The sequence below is a fragment of the Mixophyes fleayi genome, chromosome 3 (genome assembly GCF_038048845.1).
Source record: "Mixophyes fleayi isolate aMixFle1 chromosome 3, aMixFle1.hap1, whole genome shotgun sequence".
In the NCBI taxonomy this organism is placed as follows: Eukaryota; Metazoa; Chordata; class Amphibia; order Anura; family Limnodynastidae; genus Mixophyes; species Mixophyes fleayi.
In genome coordinates this window covers 314,432,899-314,452,934 of record NC_134404.1, presented here as the reverse complement: position 1 = coordinate 314,452,934, position 20,036 = coordinate 314,432,899, and the positions used below count along the sequence as shown (strand labels likewise).

General features: G+C 39.5%; 1 protein-coding gene across 2 annotated transcripts in view; it reads left to right on the top strand.

Annotated features, from left to right (window-relative positions):
- EML6 (EMAP like 6) overlaps window positions 1-20,036 on the top strand; it is a 131,047-nt gene that overhangs the window by 44,463 nt on the left and 66,548 nt on the right. For both annotated transcript variants that reach the window (XM_075204046.1, XM_075204045.1), the window contains exons 11-15: window positions 3,281-3,448; window positions 8,596-8,702; window positions 10,738-10,856; window positions 13,019-13,205; window positions 19,428-19,533. In XM_075204046.1, coding sequence (XP_075060147.1) covers window positions 3,281-3,448; window positions 8,596-8,702; window positions 10,738-10,856; window positions 13,019-13,205; window positions 19,428-19,533 — 687 coding nt within the window. The remainder of the gene's footprint in view (window positions 1-3,280; window positions 3,449-8,595; window positions 8,703-10,737; window positions 10,857-13,018; window positions 13,206-19,427; window positions 19,534-20,036) is intronic.

Here is a 20,036-nt window from a genome sequence, read left to right as displayed (position 1 = left end):
CTAATAAAGATAAATATTTTAAAATTAAATTCTAGGACCAGCACATAATATTGATGTAAAGGTTAATATAATTATTCAATGGGTTGGAATGAATCATAAAATGTTAATATTAACTGCAAGTTGGGCATAGTTGTTTCTGTGATTTCAAAGCATAGCAGAGTGTACAGATTACAAATTGATGGATTAACATACATGACCATGTCCAGTGACGTGAGACAGTTGGGGGACACTCTCACCATGGAGTATAGAGGGCGCTGTGGGAGTAAGGCACTAATAAAAACTTCTCCCCTCCCCTCTATGCCCCCTCTGGCCAGCCATATCCGTTTTTGATTTAGTGTTACAGGAGTAGGACACGCTTTTAGTTTATTGTAATTTGTTTTTATGATAGCAGTGTTCAGAGTGAACACAAATTGAGGCTCCCAGCAAAAGGGTCACACAGTCACTTACACCAGTGATGCTTACGACCACCCTTGGTTGTGGAATGTTTCTTATGATTTTGGTTTTAGCATATGAAGGAAATTCATCATCATACTTTCTCATTCATTCCATTTGGGGAGGACACTGCTCACCTTGGGGTATAGAGGGCGCTGTGCTGAGAACAAGGCACTAAACAAAATAACAAATTGTCTTTCCTGCTACCTCCCCTGTATGCCCCCTGTTCAAACAATGTGCCCTTAGACAGCACGGTGATGTCCGACTGTGCACATTTCTGGGTACTATGGTACTGAAGTATCGCAGATTCTCCTGCACAAATCTATGGGGTGAGAGGAGAAGTCAGTGATGATACATCGCCACAGAATGCCTTAGCGACCATTCTGGAGGCATCCCGCAGCACATCGCTTTGAATTAAATCTGCCCCATAGATTGGATTTGTGCTTATTTAGAGTATTTTGAGTCTTCATAATTCATTTGCAAATGGAAATTACATGTAAATGGTGCTTCTGTTATAAATACATCAGCCTGTTACTTAGTTCCTTCAATACTATGACATATCTCAGACAGATGAAGAAATTGTGTTTGGTCAGGAGACCGCTATGTGCACTGATGGGGATTGAACAGATTCATAAATTGTGAGCTGCACATATCCTCCTCCAACTAATGGGTGATGTGTAGTAGATGGCATGCAGTGCTTACTGATTTATTTAATATTGGCTGCAGTCAGTGTATTCCAGCACAGAGGCCATGCGTTCCATATACATGAATAATGCTTCTCAGGCTGACCTTGACAGATGATAATTGTGTCCACTTGGGTACAGATTCCTAGATCTCAATTTAGAACACGTTTTAAATATTTATTCTATGAGTTAAAGAAAAGCGTTGTCTTTCTAAGATAAAGTAAATTACATTTTTAAACTGGAGCGGTCGATGAATAAAATAACAGTTGTGTTCTGGATCAGTAAATAATATACTAGGGCTCTCTCATCCATCGCATTAATGCTTCTGAATCAGCCCACACAAGTTGCATTCTGGTTGCTTGACATGACTGTGGAATATCTAGATTTCATATGACCTAAATGGTGGCTAAATTGATCTGGTTGTTCACCTGCCAGTCTCAACAGCTGAGTAACTACAGTCAATCAGTGAACGCACATGCAATGAAGTTGATGTTGGTACAACACAGTTTTTTTTGTCCTAACCAATCCATGATTGATTAGTTGTGATGAGCTCACACCTAGTATCATGATTGGTAAGTTTGGTGGAATTGACCAAACAATTGTGCCTTGTGTATGCTGATTTACATATTATGTTAAATGTGTATTGTACTGACTGCAGTTACAATAATTAGCTGTCTATTGACATCATGCTACAATGCAAGCAAATCACATCATGCTACAATGCAAGCAAATCACAATGCAAGCAAATCTCATTTAGTTAGAAAATAAGGGGTCTATTTATCAAGCATTCCCCCTGTGTTAAACCCCCAAAAACTTGAAATTACTATTTATTATTGAAGCATCGCAACAGATATCTCAGATATCTGCTGCTTTGCATTTCCTATGGTTTTTCTGAGCACTCCCCATAACAGTGTATGGGAAGTGCTCAGAACCGCTATGTATTAAAGTCTAACTAGAGAAAATTTTCTCTTCTTCTACATGTTAATGTATGTCATCTGAAGCTGGCGTACATTAACATATCTGAAAACTTTCGCAGCTGTCAGCTCTGCTCTGAAGAGCAGAGCTGGACAGCGCATGTGTGGAGGGATCATGTGATCCCTCCCTGTCACTTATCGTACCGTTTTCCTTCCAGGATGTTAGTGCGCATGCACCAAGTTTTCGGTCGGCGCATGCGCACTAACAAAAAAAAAAAGGAGAAGATCACCGCAGCCTTCAAACTTGAAAAAAGACTGTGATGATCAGGTGAGTCACTTCTCAGGGACAGCAGATTATGGGCACTGCTGTCCCTGAGAAGTTTTTTAATACATTACGGTTACTTTTCAATCCTTATCAAGGATTAAAAAGTATCAAGTGAAAAAAATGAAGGGTCATAAATAGACCCCTAAATGAGTGAAGTAGAGCTAAACACCATCTACATTTTATTAAAAAATACTTTTAGATCTTTTATGTCCATCCTTAGGTAATTGAGGGTTTTTTTTCTGAATATTGGCAATTACAATTGGATCTATCGTATTACTGTACATAAATAAGTTTCCCCTGATATAATATTGAACCGTGTCTCATGCTCGCTGGTTAGCACTTCTGCCTCACAGCACTAGGGGCCAATTCCCAACCATGGTCTTATCTGTGTGGCTGATTGTATGTTCCCCCCGTGTTTGCGTGTGTTTCCTCCGGGTGCTCCGGTTTCCTTCCACACTCCAAAAACATACTGGTAGGTTAATTGGCTGCTATAAAATTGATCTTAATCTCACTCTGTGTGTGTATGTTAGGGAATTTAGAATGTAAGATCCATTGGGGCAGGGACTGATGTGAATGAGTTCTCTGTACAGCGCTGCGGAATTAGTGGCGCTATATAAATAGATGATGATAAAAAAATAAAAACCTAAAATACATGATCAAAGTGATTTCTACCAATTAGACTACATCCAGACAAACGTCTTCTTTCCATTTTAAAGCAGCATGACCTCTGTGTCCAGGAGTGTAGAAATGGTTAATAACCCCCTCTCTCAAACAGCATTGTGGACCTAGCCACCCCTTCACACATTAGCCACAACATTATTTGTGCCACAGTGGGCAGGTGCGGCTAATGTTCAAAGTAAGGCTCGTTTTGATTTAATATTTTTAGACACCACTAAATGCAGGATGCTTTTTTTCTATTCTTTCAGGAGCTAAGTTTCGGAAATATGTTGGCCATTCTGCCCATGTCACTAATGTGCGCTGGTCACATGACTTCCAGTGGGTTCTGAGCACTGGGGGAGCCGACCATTCTGTGTTTCAGTGGAGATTTATTCCCGATGGAATGACAAATGGCATCATTGAAACTGCACCTCAAGGTAAGGTTGATAGTGAGATTTTGTATGCACTTGGCTTGAGATGGCCGATTAAGTAAAATGAAAATAACCAGAATGCTGCAATAATCCAGGCAGGTAGATATAAGGGCATGAATTAAGATGCTGGTGACCTCTTAGTATTCTTGAAACATTTGTAAGGTGCATTACGATCAATTTTCCTAGTGATTGTGTGTTTGTGTGTTGAAAACAAAAATAGTAACATATGACTTAAAGATTACAGACATAAAAGGGGACTGAGTGCAAAGAAATTCCTTTTTCCTGTAATTTAGAAACTGCTGTAGACTAATCTCAGCCAAATATCCTATAATTTTAAGAAACATACTTTATTGAAATCTAACATTTCCACCAAATATAATAACAGTTACAAAATAGGATATTTTTTTTTTTTATGGTACATTCATTTAATATAAAATAGAAAAAATAAAATGTTTAATTAGTACTAAGCAGAAATTGCATTGAAATATTTTACTGCTGACATATCAAGAACTGGAAATGTAAATCCAACAAGATAATAAAATGAAGTTAATGAATGACATGACATATGGATGGGTGCTTGTAAATGATATATTTAGAATATGACTAGAAGGACTTTGCTGTTGTCCTTCGAGGGTCAGCTGCGGTACTTCAATAAACTATATCTGATTAGCTCAATATACAACTGCAGAATAAGGACACATGTGGTTCATCTAATACATGTTACATTACATTTTTGAAATGTATATTTGTTAGGTTATTTAATTGCCGACACACGAGATGGTGCTGGATGGAGAAAGGACTATATGGATGTTTATAAGTTTATGGTGCACATATAGAAATAAAACTGACATATTTCTAGTAGTTATCTGTCAGGAGAGCATCAGGGGCTAACGCAGGATTTTTAAATCCTGCATATGCAGGATTTATATACAGAGCTGCTGCGCATGCGGCCGCGCATGCGCAGCAGCTCCATTTCGGCGATGCTAAATTGTACAGCAGCCGCAACGCTGTCAAAGAAGCGTCTGCGGCAATGCTGTATTGCAGTATAATACAGCACCGCTGCGGACGCTTCTTTGACAGCGCCGCGGCTGCTGTACAGTCCAGTGCTTTCTGTGTAGGGGCAATGTTTAGCGCCCGTTCGTTAACAAAGGGGAGGGGGTTCTGGAGAACCAGAAAACCCCCCCTGCGTGCGCCCCTGAGCATTAATGAGCCACTCTGCGCCACACAGAGCAATGGCCTCAGTTCATCTCTTCTACCGGCTTTGGAGATGGAAAGGGTAGTACCAATTGATTGGGACCTTTATTTGGTAAGCATCTCCCTTATATGCTCTAATTCCAGATGACTGCTGGAAATATTGGAGTTTTATTTCTATTTGATTTGTGCACTATAAACCTACAAGGATCTCATTTATCGGAGTCTTTTTTCATTCTGCTCCCTCCATATTGCGTGTCTGAAAATTGCACACCCTGTGGCCAGTTTAACACTGGACTCCCTACGTCGATATAAATCATTACTTACATACTAGTTTATTTAAAAGTGACTCCTATAGAACTGTCTTATGGAAAAAGTATACACATAAATAAGTCATTTTTAGATTTCTGCTGTCATTCTCCTTACGTTTATTAGAGGAACCTACCTGTTTGTTGTCATATATTAGTGATATACCTAAACAATTATCCACCCATTTACCTATTCATGCAAACACACTCATTCGTTCATGGTTTTAGTCACAAGTAGTAATATATAAAAACTGTAAGCATGTTTCTCAGCATTCACAATCATTATGCCTTTTAAACCCACATAAGTCATTTGTTTGACGGTCTGGATGTCTAATTATCAAAGCAGAAATTTGGTTTGCTTGCGTGAAATAGCTCTGCGCATGCCAGGACAGGAAACAGACCTTATGCCAGTGAACACAATTCAAGTCTGAACGCAGGGTGGAATGGGGGAGGAAAGCCGCGGATTATCCTAGGCCATGTACAGTAAGGGTTTCTCATAAGTACACTTGGTTCCAGCTGTATCATTTGCACCCACCACAGGGCAGCTGTATGTGCTGACTGATAGTGATGACTTACACAGCATAGTCTTTGTTTCAAAACGTTTACGTATGCATGCCACTAGCTAGCACAGAACAACTGTGTGCAACTAAGATAGACTATATAACCAAATTGGGCCTGAGTCATTAAAGAGAGCAAAGCACAAAAAAGGAGTAACTTTGCACCTGGGCAAAACCATTGGAGGGGGAAGTAAATTTAAAATTAGGGGACAGATTTATATTTGGGATAGGGCATGTCCTAGATCAACTTTAAATTTCAGTGTAAAAATAAAGCTATCAAGTATTTGTGTGCTACATGAAAAAACAGCCAGTCTTTAACTTATGTCCAAAATAATAAACTAATTTAGATCCCTTGCATTGTAATATGGTTTGTCCAAGAGAAAAATGTACTCCTTTTTTTGCTTTACTTTCCTTAATGACTCATTGTATGCATCTCGATTTATGTAATAAATGTAAAAAAAAGTAATTTGAAATGTATTATTTATATAAATGATTATACTGATATCAGATGTTATTTTATTTTATAATAAACAACATGTATTTGTTCTGTGGCCTTTTATTGTACATAGACATGTGCAGTCTGTGCTGTGTCTACATACAGCCAGTACTGTGCAGTCAGAGTTTACTTACACCCAGATTCACATGGAAACATATCTTGAGATACGCTTGGATTGAATAAGGTCGGAACTACGCACAAGTTCTGTGCTCTTTTTTTCACACACAACCTACATACAAATTGCATTTGGACATGAATCAGGCTCTTGGTTAATAATTAGGGAATGCATCATTCTTATGCAATAAATTAGCTTCAAAGTACTTTAATTACTTCATAAAAGCTTCCACTTAGTTCATTGTAAGTATACACCAGTAGTCCCTAACCAGGCCCGGATTTGTGGAAAGTCCACATATGCATAGGCTTAGTGCAATTGTGTTTGATCACTTCACATAATTGTTTTTAATTTTATATATGCATTAATTTAAATTATTGTAAACTTGTAACCATGGGCTACATGATTAACTTTTATTTATTTTCTACAGATGGTATGCAGTAGGGGTTGTTATCTGTGGCTTAACCTGCCTTTCTAATATCTAATGTCTTGTTATAATCTCACCTTGCATATCCACCAGTATCTGTACTCCTGCAGTTACCACCTACAGATCCTTACTGCTGAAAGTATACATGGGAAGTTTACAGTGGCTGTTTATGTCACTTCTGCTGAATCCTAGGCTACTACCATCACAATAATAATGTATATGACTATAAGGTGCCACATTGTATCTCCAGATGCAGCTGACCATTATATTTAAACCAAACGGCTCATAGATATATAATCCTTGCACCATTCGTCTGGGCTCAGAAGGCCCATTCTACCTCCTCCAGTCCTGGCTCCCCAACCAGACTTGATGTGGCCCATGACAGTAGTTCCTATCACTGGCACTGAGCTGGGGTTCTCCCCTCCTGGCTCCTCAGCTCAGTGCTGGTGGGTGGATCTTCTGTCTTGTTTTGTGTCACCTGTCAGGTAAAACATCAAGTGTGGCCATGGATGAGTGAGAAAGAGCCTTCTGAGCCCAGCTGACCAGTGTAGTCTGGGAGACGGGGTCACAAAGTTGTGCCAATGCGGTGAAGACATAATAGGGCAGAGCTCCTTGTCAGCAGGGAAACAAACTATTCTGGCAGCAGTCTAACATTTTGGGTGCTGGGTGGGTGGCATATGATACCCATTGTAGATACTCCACTGATCACCATATAGTTTAGGGTGGATCCTTCTGACTCTTTGTAATCCAGTTGAGTGGTGCTAGCAGAAAACCATTATTAAATGATTATATTGTATTTTGTTCAAGTTATTTTCCTATTTATCATATATTTTAGTAAGACTATACTACATAAGTAAAAGTAAATAAAAAGAAGTACATTGTTAATTAAGAAGTAAAGAATGGTTTCCATAGCTGATTTACAACCATTCATTTGTGTCCTGGGAGAGGAATGTTAAGGTCTCTACGGATAGACCTAAAATAGTTTCAAACAATAAAGTGGAACCATATTGAATGGTACCTGCAATGTAATATGAAATTATATTGTTTTGTTAACATTAAAAATTAATTTACATCCATTATTGGACAAAAATATATGTCAGAGCTAAATGATGTCACTGGAAGTATAAAAGGAGAGTAACTTACATGCTGTACTTTACAATTTCAGCTTTTTGTTCCATACCAAAAGCTTTTTGGTCATTATCTAAGTACTGTGAATCTTATTTTGTTGTTTGTATTGTAACCTCTCAGTTGTGTTTTACTTTGAAATAAAGCTGCAGTGTAAAGACATTCATTCATGCTTTATATATTAACAATTAATATTTGCCATTTGGTGTTCTCTACATAGTCGTATACGTCATTTTCTATATAAGTGATAACATATGGCTTCACAGACAGAGTAGCCTATTTGTACAGCTTATCTGTGTACTCCGATAGGATATGACAAAAAAGGTGCAGTTTTAGAATCAGCAGATTTCCAATATAAAAGTCACTGATTGCCATGATTGTGCAGTTAGTATTTGCCACATAGTTTCTGCTATGGAGCCCGTCAGCACACGGGGCCCCTTCCCAGATGAAAAATAAAAATATGTTTCACACTATAAACTTGTTATGGCTTCATAACAATGAATGATTTCATGATGGTGCGTAGAATCACAGGGTCTGATTCATTAAGGAAAGTAAGTTAAAAAAATGAGTAACTTTGCACTTCGGCAAAACTATGTTGCATTGGAAGAGGAGGCAAATTGATGACAGATTTATAGTTGGGGCTACTACAGATCAGCTTAAAATTTCAGTGCACAAATAAAGCTATAAAGTATTTGTTTGCTACATGGAAAAACAGCCAGTATTTATCTTATATGCAAAATAATAAACTAATTGGCACCCCTTGCATTGTAACATGGTTTTGTCCAGGAGAAAACATACTATTTTTTTTGCCTTACTTTCCTTAACGAATAAGGCCCAGAATGCTGGAATAGGGCCCAGATATTCCTAGTTACACCCCTGTATACAATACTAAGTAAAATGTTCTGTACAGCTGATATGATGTGTTTCTTATTCTCAGAGGGGATTACTGATTCCTGTAGTGAAGAGTCTGATTCGGATCTATCAGATGTGCCCGAACTAGACTCTGATATTGAGCAGGAGATTCAAATCAACTATGATCGCCAGGTCAGTACAGAGTGCAGCACACTAACTGGGAATACACAAATAGCTAGAATGTGTTTCCTCATACACAGGGGGAACAGGTAAATAAATGGCAGTTATTGTTTGGGGATTTGTGCGGATGCATTATTTATGTCCTATTGTTTTTGTTTGAGTTATTCTATTTTCTAAGAACTTTGAATGAGACATGAACAGGACACTGGTGTACTCCCATAATCCAGAAAAGACCCCATTAATAATGTAACTATCAATTAAAAACAAATACAGAGATGCTTTTTACTTGCACGGATAGGGAAAGTAAATGCTAAATATATGAGAATTTTATGTGTTTTTCTGTTAGTTACTAACTATGTATGACAAAGAATATTTTCCTGGAGCACTGATAAAATGTTAGGCACTGATGAAGAAAGTCACACTTATACAAGCTTGCAGCTGAAACATGGAGGTGAGTTGGCGGATGTGTTATGTACTTGTGCAATTGTAACGTTCTACCCCAGTCACACTTAATTAGGAACAGATTCAACTTCTATAATGGAGACCTGTTTTACATTGCAATGTATTCAGAGTCACTGGTGGTTTAATTATCTTATTGTGCCAACATTAGCTGTGCTCTGACCCTGAAATATTATACCCACCTTGCTGGACCTTTTTCAATATATTTAAATATAAAAGAATAGCTTTCTAAAATTAAAATCAACAAACGTCACATTAAGGGACGGGGGGTCTGGGAGCTTTCAACCAGGCCTCCAGCCCTCCAGCAAGCAGCTTGCACTAATACACATTTTCCTGGACTTTCAATGTACAAAGGCAAAAAGCCTGGGATATATCCCTCAGCCATTCAGCATCAATCCAGTGACTCTGTCTCAGTATGTTAAGTGTGTGAATAAAAATTTCCTAGATATATCAACAATGTAATAATATTGCTAATAATATCATAAGCTTGTTGTTCTTTTGATAACCACTGTGGCTTATTTATAGAATGCAGGTAATCTGATAATAAAAAGTCTACTCCAGTGTTTGTTCAATTGATTGGTTGCTATTATTTACAGAACAGATGTGTTTTCTTTTTAATGATTTTATAGACTGATAAAAAAGATGGTAACCACTATCAGCACCTACACAATTCATTTACTTAATAGCTTTGTAAATGTTTTACAGGAACAAATTAATGCATATGGAATAACAATGACAGGCAATGATGACACTTATTTTCTGTCCTCTGGCGGAACATTGTTCTTTATAAATTTATTCTCAGCCTGTGTCTGTATTTCTGGCAATGTCTGGTAGAAACATTCAGCGTTGCAATTAGAGTAAAAGCTTAGTTTTTTTTTTCACTGTAGCGAGCAGCCATCCATAACAGCAGTGGCAGAGTATTTATTGTACGCTCTGCCTGCAGTTGTCAGAAGGATTGTACAGTACTGATAGATGTGTACCCTTCCGGCTGTCACTGTAGTGTAATGGGGGGAGCACAGGGTGGTGGAGGACATGACCCATAGGGGCAGGAGCTTTCCAAAGGAGGACTACAAAGTGTACCAAGCTAGGGCAGCAAAATACATTCTGTAATAACGATAGTTGCCTACTCTTCCGGAATGTCCGGGAGACGCCCGAATTTTTGGGAGTTTTCCCGGACTCCCGGGAAAGCAGGGCAACTCCCGCAGCCTGCCCTCTTCCTTGGTGAAGTGTGTGGGGCGGGCTAATTGTGTCATCCCAGCCCTGCCCCGTCCCTCCTGTTAGACAAGGGATGGGTCCTGACAACGAGATTCTCATGGCCACGCTACCATGACGGCGCCCCCTCCCGGATAGCTTTGTGCCAAAGTTGGCAAGTTTGGCAATAACCAATACAGTTAACTTCACTGGTTTAAATTAATACATTGACGCAGTAATGAGTCAATTTCCAGTCCTGGAACAGTTTAAGGCCTTATTCACTTTGGAGATGGAATTTTGGCATATGTCCGTGGTGCCAATAAATGAGAACTGTCATTCACAATACAACTAGAGAAAGGACAAGTCTCATCATCAGTTTTCACATTCTCATTTTAAGGTTTACAAAGAAGATCTACCTCAGCTCAAGCAGCAAAATAAAGAAAAGCAAAATGCGTTGCCTTCCCTTAAGAGAGAAAAGGCGCCAGAAGAAAGCTTGAAGTTAAAGTTTGTACATGGGTAAGCTTTTCCTGTAATGCCAGTTTTCTTTCCGTTGTCATTAACATTACATTGTATTGTGCAAGTTACTGGACAACAACACCTATAATACCTCTGCGTTAATGGGGTACTTCTTTTAATAGTGCCGGTCTCCGGCATGCGTTTGCGCACAGTGTCTTATCACTATGTTAGCTACAGTTATCTGGATGTCATCAGCAACTTCAGTTACTGATGCTCCTCTTCCCTGGTGTGAGGTGAGCAAATGGGACGAATCGGGGACTGGTGAGATGGGTGTATGAGACGAATCAGAGACTGGTGAGATGGGTGTATGAGACGAATCAGTGACTGGTGAGATGGGTGTATGAGACGAATCAGGGACTAGTGAGATGGGTGTATGAGACGAATCAGGGACTAGTGAGATGGGTGTATGAGACGAATCAGGGACTAGTGAGATGGGTGTATGAGACGAATCAGGGACTAGTGAGATGGGTGTATGAGACGATGATTGGCTCGCATAACTCCTGGGAGTAAATCTATCAAGCTGCAGGTTTGAAAAAGTGTAGATGTTACCTATAGCAACCAATCAGATTCTAGTTAGCATTTATGTCGTTCATCCTACAAAATGATATCTAGAATCTGATTGGTTGCTATAGGTAACATCTACACTTTTTCAAACCTGCAGCTTGATAAATTTACTCCCAGGAGTTAGGCGAGCCAATCACAAGTGTACATTTTCTCCCTGGCCAGCAATGTGCATGAACTCTTACACATGTGAACACTCCGATTTAAACCCGCAGCTTGATAAATTTACCCCCTTTACTCTATTTATATGAACTCAAATAACACATATAAAATATACTTATTAAATGGACTTAAACATACCTGTAACAAAAAAAAAAATATTACATAATGATTCAATATTTGCACGACAGACGAACATTACCAAGATGTAAGAAAAACTTTTTGTATAGAATATCCATTTTGGGGGTAGCTAAATTTGTTAAAAAGATTTGCGAAGTACCCGTACTCTGCTGTCCTGCCAAAATATTGCCATGGCACAATATTTAGTTAATATTCAAATGATAAATGTGAAGTCTTCTTTTGCCTAATGCACAGACTCTGATTATTTTAACTATTTAATTGAAACTACAAGTCTTGGGCCAACGCATATATGTAATTGACTTGCACAGTTTCCTGGATCTTGTCCTGCTTACTTTTTCTTTTAATTGTTATTACCATCACGTATTCACATTTCAGCTGAGTGCTTTTCTTTCACATTATTGTTGGAAATTATTTAACCATCCCATTGTGAATAATAGCTCCATATCCACTACGCTGTCATGATAATTATCACAGGAAAAATAAAAGCTAAAATATAGATATTAAAATAAAATGTTGAATTGAAATGTGGTTGAGAAATAAACTATGTGACGCCTCGACTGATTATTTCTTAAAACTCTTTAAATTAAATTGGTTATTATAACATGACAAAAAAGTAATTTTTATTTCAATTTTCTATGTAACTTTGCACCTGGGCAAAACCATGCTGCATTGGAGGGGGAGGTAAATTTAAAATGTGGGGGCAGATTTATAGTTGGGGTAGAGCATGTCCTAGATCAACTTTAAATTTCAGTGTAATATTCAAGCTATCAAGTATTTGTGTGCTAGATGAAAAAGAAGCCAGTATTTTCCGTACATGCAAACTAGTAAACTAATTTGCACCCCTTGAATTGTAACATGGTTTGTCTGGGAGCAAATTTTTTTCTGCATTACTTTCCTTAATGAATCAGGCTCAATGAGTTTAGAGAACATGCACTGTGAAGCATGAACACAGCATGCACCAATTGTCTTCTTTTACATAATGTTTTAAACCTAGGTATCAATTATCAGTGTCAGACTGGGGACTAACTGCAAACAAGGAAATCTAATTACAACCATCCACTGTTGAGTTTAAATTAACTTAATCTACATAATTCATTTCATTTAGATTTCCTGGTTAAATGGCTAGTATAATACCTTCCTTATACCAAGATCAGTGTGCACTGCATTCACTAATTATTTTAGGTTTGGGAATAAGCGTCACTATTGCTTGTGGTTGAGCCATATTGGTATTTTTATTTTGTTCTGTTAATGTCAGTTTGTTTCTTCATTTAATAATTTATTGTCGCTTTTCTCTGTTCTAGCTATAGAGGCTTTGACTGTAGAAACAACCTGTTCTACACTCAGACTGGAGAGGTGGTTTATCATGTAGCAGCAGTGGCTTCAGTCTACAACAGGCTGCAGCATTCCCAAAGACTGTACCTGGGTCACAATGACGATATTCTCAGTCTGGCCATTCACCCAGTGAAAGATTATGTAGCCACAGGCCAGGTAAGTAGTATTTCTCACACTGTATGCAGATGGAGGCTGGACAGTCACTTTGTGATCAGTCAGTAACAATGAAAGCCTTAGGAACCCTTTACATGAAATGATGATTTAGTCTGTGGATAAGTTAACCATTATAGAGGTTTTAAATGAGACATCTTCATACTTTCCAAGATGGCTTGTGTCACCCTGTGCACAATGCTCAGCACTCATTCTTCTTCTCCAGTTGCAGTGTATGTGTATTATCTACTACCATAAAATGTACCTCCGTGGGTTGTATAGGCCTACACTAAACCATGGTGGGAGGAGATCCTGAATGGGGGAACACCTGCTCTAATTATATAAATGATGCAACATACAAAGAGTACAATCTCTGTAGGTAAACATGGAAAAGAAACACATCCCTCACTTGGGACTTGGCCCGGGGCACAATTCACCAGCTATGTTACTGTAGAACAAAGGGTCTGGGGGCTGACTGACACTGACAGGTGCTTTAACAGCTGGTTCATATTGTACATTATTTGTACAAAGTGGAAACTGTGCTGAAAGATCCAACTGTTTCCAAGCAGGATTTTCTCAGTTTCCTAAAGCCAACGTAATAATAATAAGAGAGTATTAAGTCATCTGCATGAACATGACTACATCATTATAATTTACAAATTAGACATTATGTAACAGACTTACTGATAGAGGTGATGAATGTGGTGATATATCTGATATTCACAGCTTATAGATTGAACCTGTTTTTAAATTATTTATGAAGAGACAATTTGAGGCATTGGATTTAATACAAGGAACACTTAAGCCAATCAGATCTTTTGCATTGAATAGCAAGTAAACCCGTTACTGGAATTTATACTCCAAAATCTGTATTACTGGGCTAAATAATCTGTTTGCACAAATGTAGTGTTCATGATTCAATAAGTCAGTCTAGAAGGCGGTCTATCCACCTTTTTTAATACTTAAATATCTATGTTTATAATTAATGCTAAGTGTTATCTAGTGATGAGACGAATCAAGGACTTGTGTGATCAGTGTATGAGACGTATCAGGGACTAGTGAGATGGGTGTATGAGACGTATCAGGGACTAGTGAGATGGGTGTATGAGATGAATCAGGGACTGGTGAGATGGGTGTATGAGATGAATCAGGGACTGGTGAGATGGGTGTATGAGACGAATCAGGGACTGGTGAGATGGATGTATGAGACGTATCAGGGACTGGTGAGATGGGTGTATGAGACGAATCAGGGACTGGTGAGATGGGTGTATGAGACGTATCAGGGACTGGTGAGATGGGTGTATGAGACGTATCAGGGACTGGTGAGATGGGTGTATGAGACGTATCAGGGACTGGTGAGATGGGTGTATGAGAGGAATCAGGGACTGGTGAGATCAGTGTATGAGATGAATCTGGGACTGGTGAGATGGGTGTATGAGATGAATCAGGAACTGGTGAGATGGGTGTATGAGATGAATCAGGGACTGGTTAGATGGGTGTATGGGACGAATCGGGGACTGGTGAGATGGGTGTATGAGACGAATCAGAGACTGGTGAGATGGGTGTATGAGACGAATCAGTGACTGGTGAGATGGGTGTATGAGACGAATCAGGGACTGGTTAGATGGGTGTATGGGACGAATCGGGGACTGGTGAGATGGGTGTATGAGATGAATCAGGGACTGGTTAGATGGGTGTATGGGACGAATCGGGGACTGGTGAGATGGGTGTATGAGACGAATCAGAGACTGGTGAGATGGGTGTATGAGACGAATCAGTGACTGGTGAGATGGGTGTATGAGACGAATCAGGGACTAGTGAGATGGGTGTATGAGACGAATCAGGGACTAGTGAGATGGGTGTATGAGACGAATCAGGGACTAGTGAGATGGGTGTATGAGACGAATCAGGGACTAGTGAGATGGGTGTATGAGACGAATCAGGGACTGGTGAGATGGGTGTATGAGACGAATCTGGGACTGGTGAGATGGGTGTATGAGACGAATCAGGGACTGGTGAGATGGGTGTATGAGACGAATCAGGGACTGGTGAGATGGGTGTATGAGACGTATCAGGGACTGGTGAGATGGGTGTATGAGACGAATCAGGGACTAGTGAGATGGGTGTATGAGACGAATCAGGGACTAGTGAGATGGGTGTATGAGACGAATCAGGGACTAGTGAGATGGGTGTATGAGACGTATCAGGAACTGGTGAGATGGGTGTGTGAGACGTATCAGGAACTGGTGAGATGGGTGTATGAGACAAATCTGGGACTGGTAAGATGGGTGTATGAGATGAATCTGGGACTGGTGAGATGGATGTATGAGATGAATCTGGGACTGGTGAAATGGATGTATGAGATGAATCTGGGACTGGTGAGATGGGTGTATGAGACCAATCTGGGACTGGTGAGATGGGTGTATAAGACCAATCTGGGACTGGTGAGATGGATGTATGAGACGAATCAGGGACTGGTGAGATGGGTGTATGAGACGAATCAGGGACTGGTGAGATGGGTGTATGAGACGAATCTGGGACTGGTGAGATGGGTGTATGAGACCAATCTGGGATTGGTGAGATGGGTGTATGAGACAAATCTGGGACTGGTGAGATGGGTGTATGAGACCAATCTGGGACTGGTGAGATGGGTGTATGTGATGAATCAGGAAAGATTAGACATATAGAACTGATCGTTGCAGAAGAAACATTGAAGTGATGTAGGATATAGGAGGAGGTAATGCATGAAATGACTGGAGGTTAAGGGAAGGAATAAGTGAGATAAATCATCATCATCATTTATTTATATAGCGCCACTAATTCTGCAGCGCTGTACACAGAACCCATTCACATCAGTCCCTGCCCCATTGGAGTTTACAGTCTAAATTCCCTAATATAGACACACACTCACAGACAGACACTAGGGTCAATTTTTGATAGCAGCCAATTAACCTATCAGTATGTTTTTGGAGTGTGGGAGGAAACCGGAGCACCCGGAGGAAACCCACACAAACATAGGGAGAACATACAAACTCCACACGGATAAGGCCATGGTCGGGAATTGAACTCATGACCCCAGCGCTATGAGGTAGAAGTGCTAACCACTAGGCCACTGTGCTGCCCGTAATAAATGATAATAAATGGTGAGAAAACAAATTGTACAACAGCTAATGTGTTGAGGAGAATGAGGTATAGAAATTAGTGGAAGTCTGAGGTTCTGAAAACAAATATATGGAGGGCTAAGGAGAAAAATGTAGAATTCGGTAGTGGTTGGGTATACTGGATAAAATGAGGACAACAAGGTCTGTGACAGAAGCCAGTATGAATGAGACATTTGCGGTTACTACTGTTTGAGTCTTAGAGAAGGGAAACATTTGGTTCAAGTGTAGTATGAGGAGGTTTTTTTGTGTTTTCGGTTGGCAGGAATGTAATGTGATCTTTAAATGAAGGAAAAGAAGAACAGGAATAAAGAGTTGTTTAGGATTGACGTAATAGTGTTAAGTGATAAAGCAGCATAGAAAGTTCAAAACAAAGATGATTTCACAAATTTACGGGAAAATTACATTGGTGTGAAAGGGAAGGTTTACACTCAAGGGCACTGTTAGTAAATTGGAACTTAGTGAAGTAATAATGGATACAAAGTGATGATAAAGGAAGAAAAGAAAGAAAGACATGAGATGAATTGTGAAGATCAAGGTCATACATGATTGAAAAAGAGCAGTGGGTTTGCTTCTATGAGAAACAGTAATAATGGACTGTAGACAAACTAGTCATAAAAAACAACAATGGCACAGCCTAATGTGTTGTGCTTCAGAAGGGGGTCAAGATAATGGGCTAGATTTACTAAGCTGCGGGTTTGAAAAAGTGGGGATGTTGCCTATAGCAACCAATCCGATTCTAGCTTTCATTTATTTAGTACTTTCTACAAAATGACAGCTAGAATCTGATTGGTTGCTATAGCCACTTTTTCAAACCCGCAGCTAAGTAAATTTAGCCCAATGACTGTGTAGACTGCATGGATAGTGGATGATGAAAATACTGTGTGTGAAGGAACAAGGAAGAGAAGGGTGAACTAGAACTAATGAAGGATACTGTACCGGTGTGAAAGAAGCGATCTGCACAGTATGATGCTTGCTATGGTAAATCAGTAAGGATAAAGGGACTATGACTGAGCTGAGAGATTAGATTAAACATATTGTTGTGAAGCAGAGAGATAATTGGATGAACAGAAGGAAATAAGATGATTGTAAAGAAATGCAGAGAAAGGACAGTACAAAGGAAAGGGTTGCTGGCCAGAAAACAGGTGAGCAGTGGACTTAATGAGGATGGACAGCAATGTAACTTTAAACAGATTATACTGAGTGAAAGCATGGAGTTAGCTGACTACAACTACTACTAACTACAATAACTGACCCAACTCTCCATATGGAGAGTTGGGATGGGCTGTGAATGAAGTGAAAGGAATAGTGGTGAATACATGCATGAGAGGAAAGGAATGATCCATACTGTGCTTCCCTGAGTTCCAGGCTTGGTCCTGCTAACATAAGGTGATCGGAGTATCTGGAGGGGGGTTAAATTAACAAGAGGCTAAAGGGACAGAAACTTGTGGTGCAAACTAATAGGAAAGCCGGGAGAGAATCGTGCATGGTAAGAGCAGGACAAGCTTCATGATGGTAGGACAGCCAGGTTATGCCTACACTGCTCATCAAATCCAGGGACTTATTTTATAGCATACATTACTTGTGTATTATATGTACACACGGTAGCCCTGATTCATGTTCGGACGTATTTACATAGCATATCTTGCATGAAATACCGCTGGCCATGGTCAGAAACTGACTTTATGCCCATGACCGTAATTGCATACAATTCATGTCAGAACACAATTGTCACTTATGACTACCTATTACTGGAGAGGCGGAATGGGGGTTGGGAAGTGGCACTACCGTAGGCAATGTACAGTACGGGCATGTCAAGGGCATTCTGACGCTGATGCGGCAGATTAAAGTCCTAGGTAAGTGCACTTGGTTTCAGCTATATCATTTGCACCAACTACAAGGCAGGTGTAAATGACAGCTGATATTGATGACTGACACATAGGGCTAGATTTACTAAGACTCGAGTTTGGTGGTGATTTTAAACCACCATACATCGCCGGCGGTTTATTGGTCCAAACCTCCGCATTTACTATAGGACGGTTTGCCTGGCGATGTGTGGCGGATTGAAAACAGCTAAACCGCCAGCGGTTTTGTTAAATCCGCCATCAAAACCACCACCCAAAAGACAGGACAGTTTTAATACCTGTTTCTGAATGGCTTGATAGCTGAAAAATACTTTTTGAGTTATTTTGCCATTCAGAACATAAGAGCAAGCACCAGTGACCCAGCCCAAGGTAGCCCACTGTGGACCGGGTCCGGGGAAAGATGACCCCCTGTCCCCCAGCCTAGTCAGCCCCTGTTGTTAGTCTTGACAAAGTTGCTTGTATTACGGACTTCTATATAATAAGTCTGCGAGATGACCGTCACGGGATTGAGCCAATGTCTCTTTTATGGGACCAGAGTTCAAAAAATGTTCCACACAGTGAGCTCATGGAAAAAAGAGACAACCAGACAATCTCAACATGGAAGTCTCTAAAGCCAGATGCCTCATATGCACCATCAAGCTCATGTCATTATTAATTATTTCTTGTACAACAAATTACATTTTTATATTTATTATCAAACAACAGTATGTAAAATGTAAGATTTTCATCCATCTGGTGTTTGGACTGGAATTATTTTTATGTTTGGAATTGGATTCATATTGGGGTTGTCTGTTTGTCTCTTTTTTCCATGAGCTCATCATGTTAGACTGTGAACCCATAAGGTGACAGTGGGCCAAGTTTGAGAAGATCAGCTCGTAGACTTATTATATAGCAGTCCGTAATACAAGCACTGTCACCAATCAACAATAATTCTCTGTATATGGACTTTGCATAGATACATGGTTGTGTATTGATAATTATCCATTTTTATTTCTATTGTTACATTATACGTACAATTCAAGCAGTTGGTGGATATATTTTGAGTGTTGCTATTATAAAATAACTTATGTGCAAATGCCATTCATTTTGCTGATACATAAAATTCAGATACTTGTACAGGATGGCACTTGTTCTTTGAGCTGTGCAGACATTTGAATGTATTTTGAAAAGCTGACATGAGACTGTAATATTTGACGGTGATTCAGGTTGGAAGAGACGCAGCAATTCATGTATGGGATACACAGACACTGAAGTGCTTATCTCTGCTCAAAGGACAGCACCAGAGAGGGGTCTGCGCGCTGGATTTTTCAGGTACACTTTGTATATTTTACTTTTACCATTTTTATGGCATTTCTCCTTTGTATATCATTTTATAGAAAAGCATTTACATTGCAGGTTTTTCACTATCCTTACCCAAATAGTAAATGCCTACTGTATGTATGAGATTGTTACCCCATCTATAGTAGTATGTTATGCTACATATTTATTTGTAGGTAAATTATAAACTGCACACTTTCACTTTTGTCAGTCAGAAATGCACATAGTTTATAATACTGGACGATGCAATATTCAACCTTGGTGTTGAAGTGCAGGAGCTTGGTGCTTAAGGGTTAAGCATTCTGAAGACTGAAGCTCCTCCCCTCTTTAACTGCATGCCTCAGAATATAACCTATATGCAACCTGTTTCACCCTTGTTAGAGCCCCTTAATGTAGGACATCATTTTTTTGTTATTGTGTGAAGTGCTATAGAAACTGCCTAATTTAAAAAATGAGAAATGTTAGGGAGATCTTCAAGCTACTTCCTAGAGACAGTA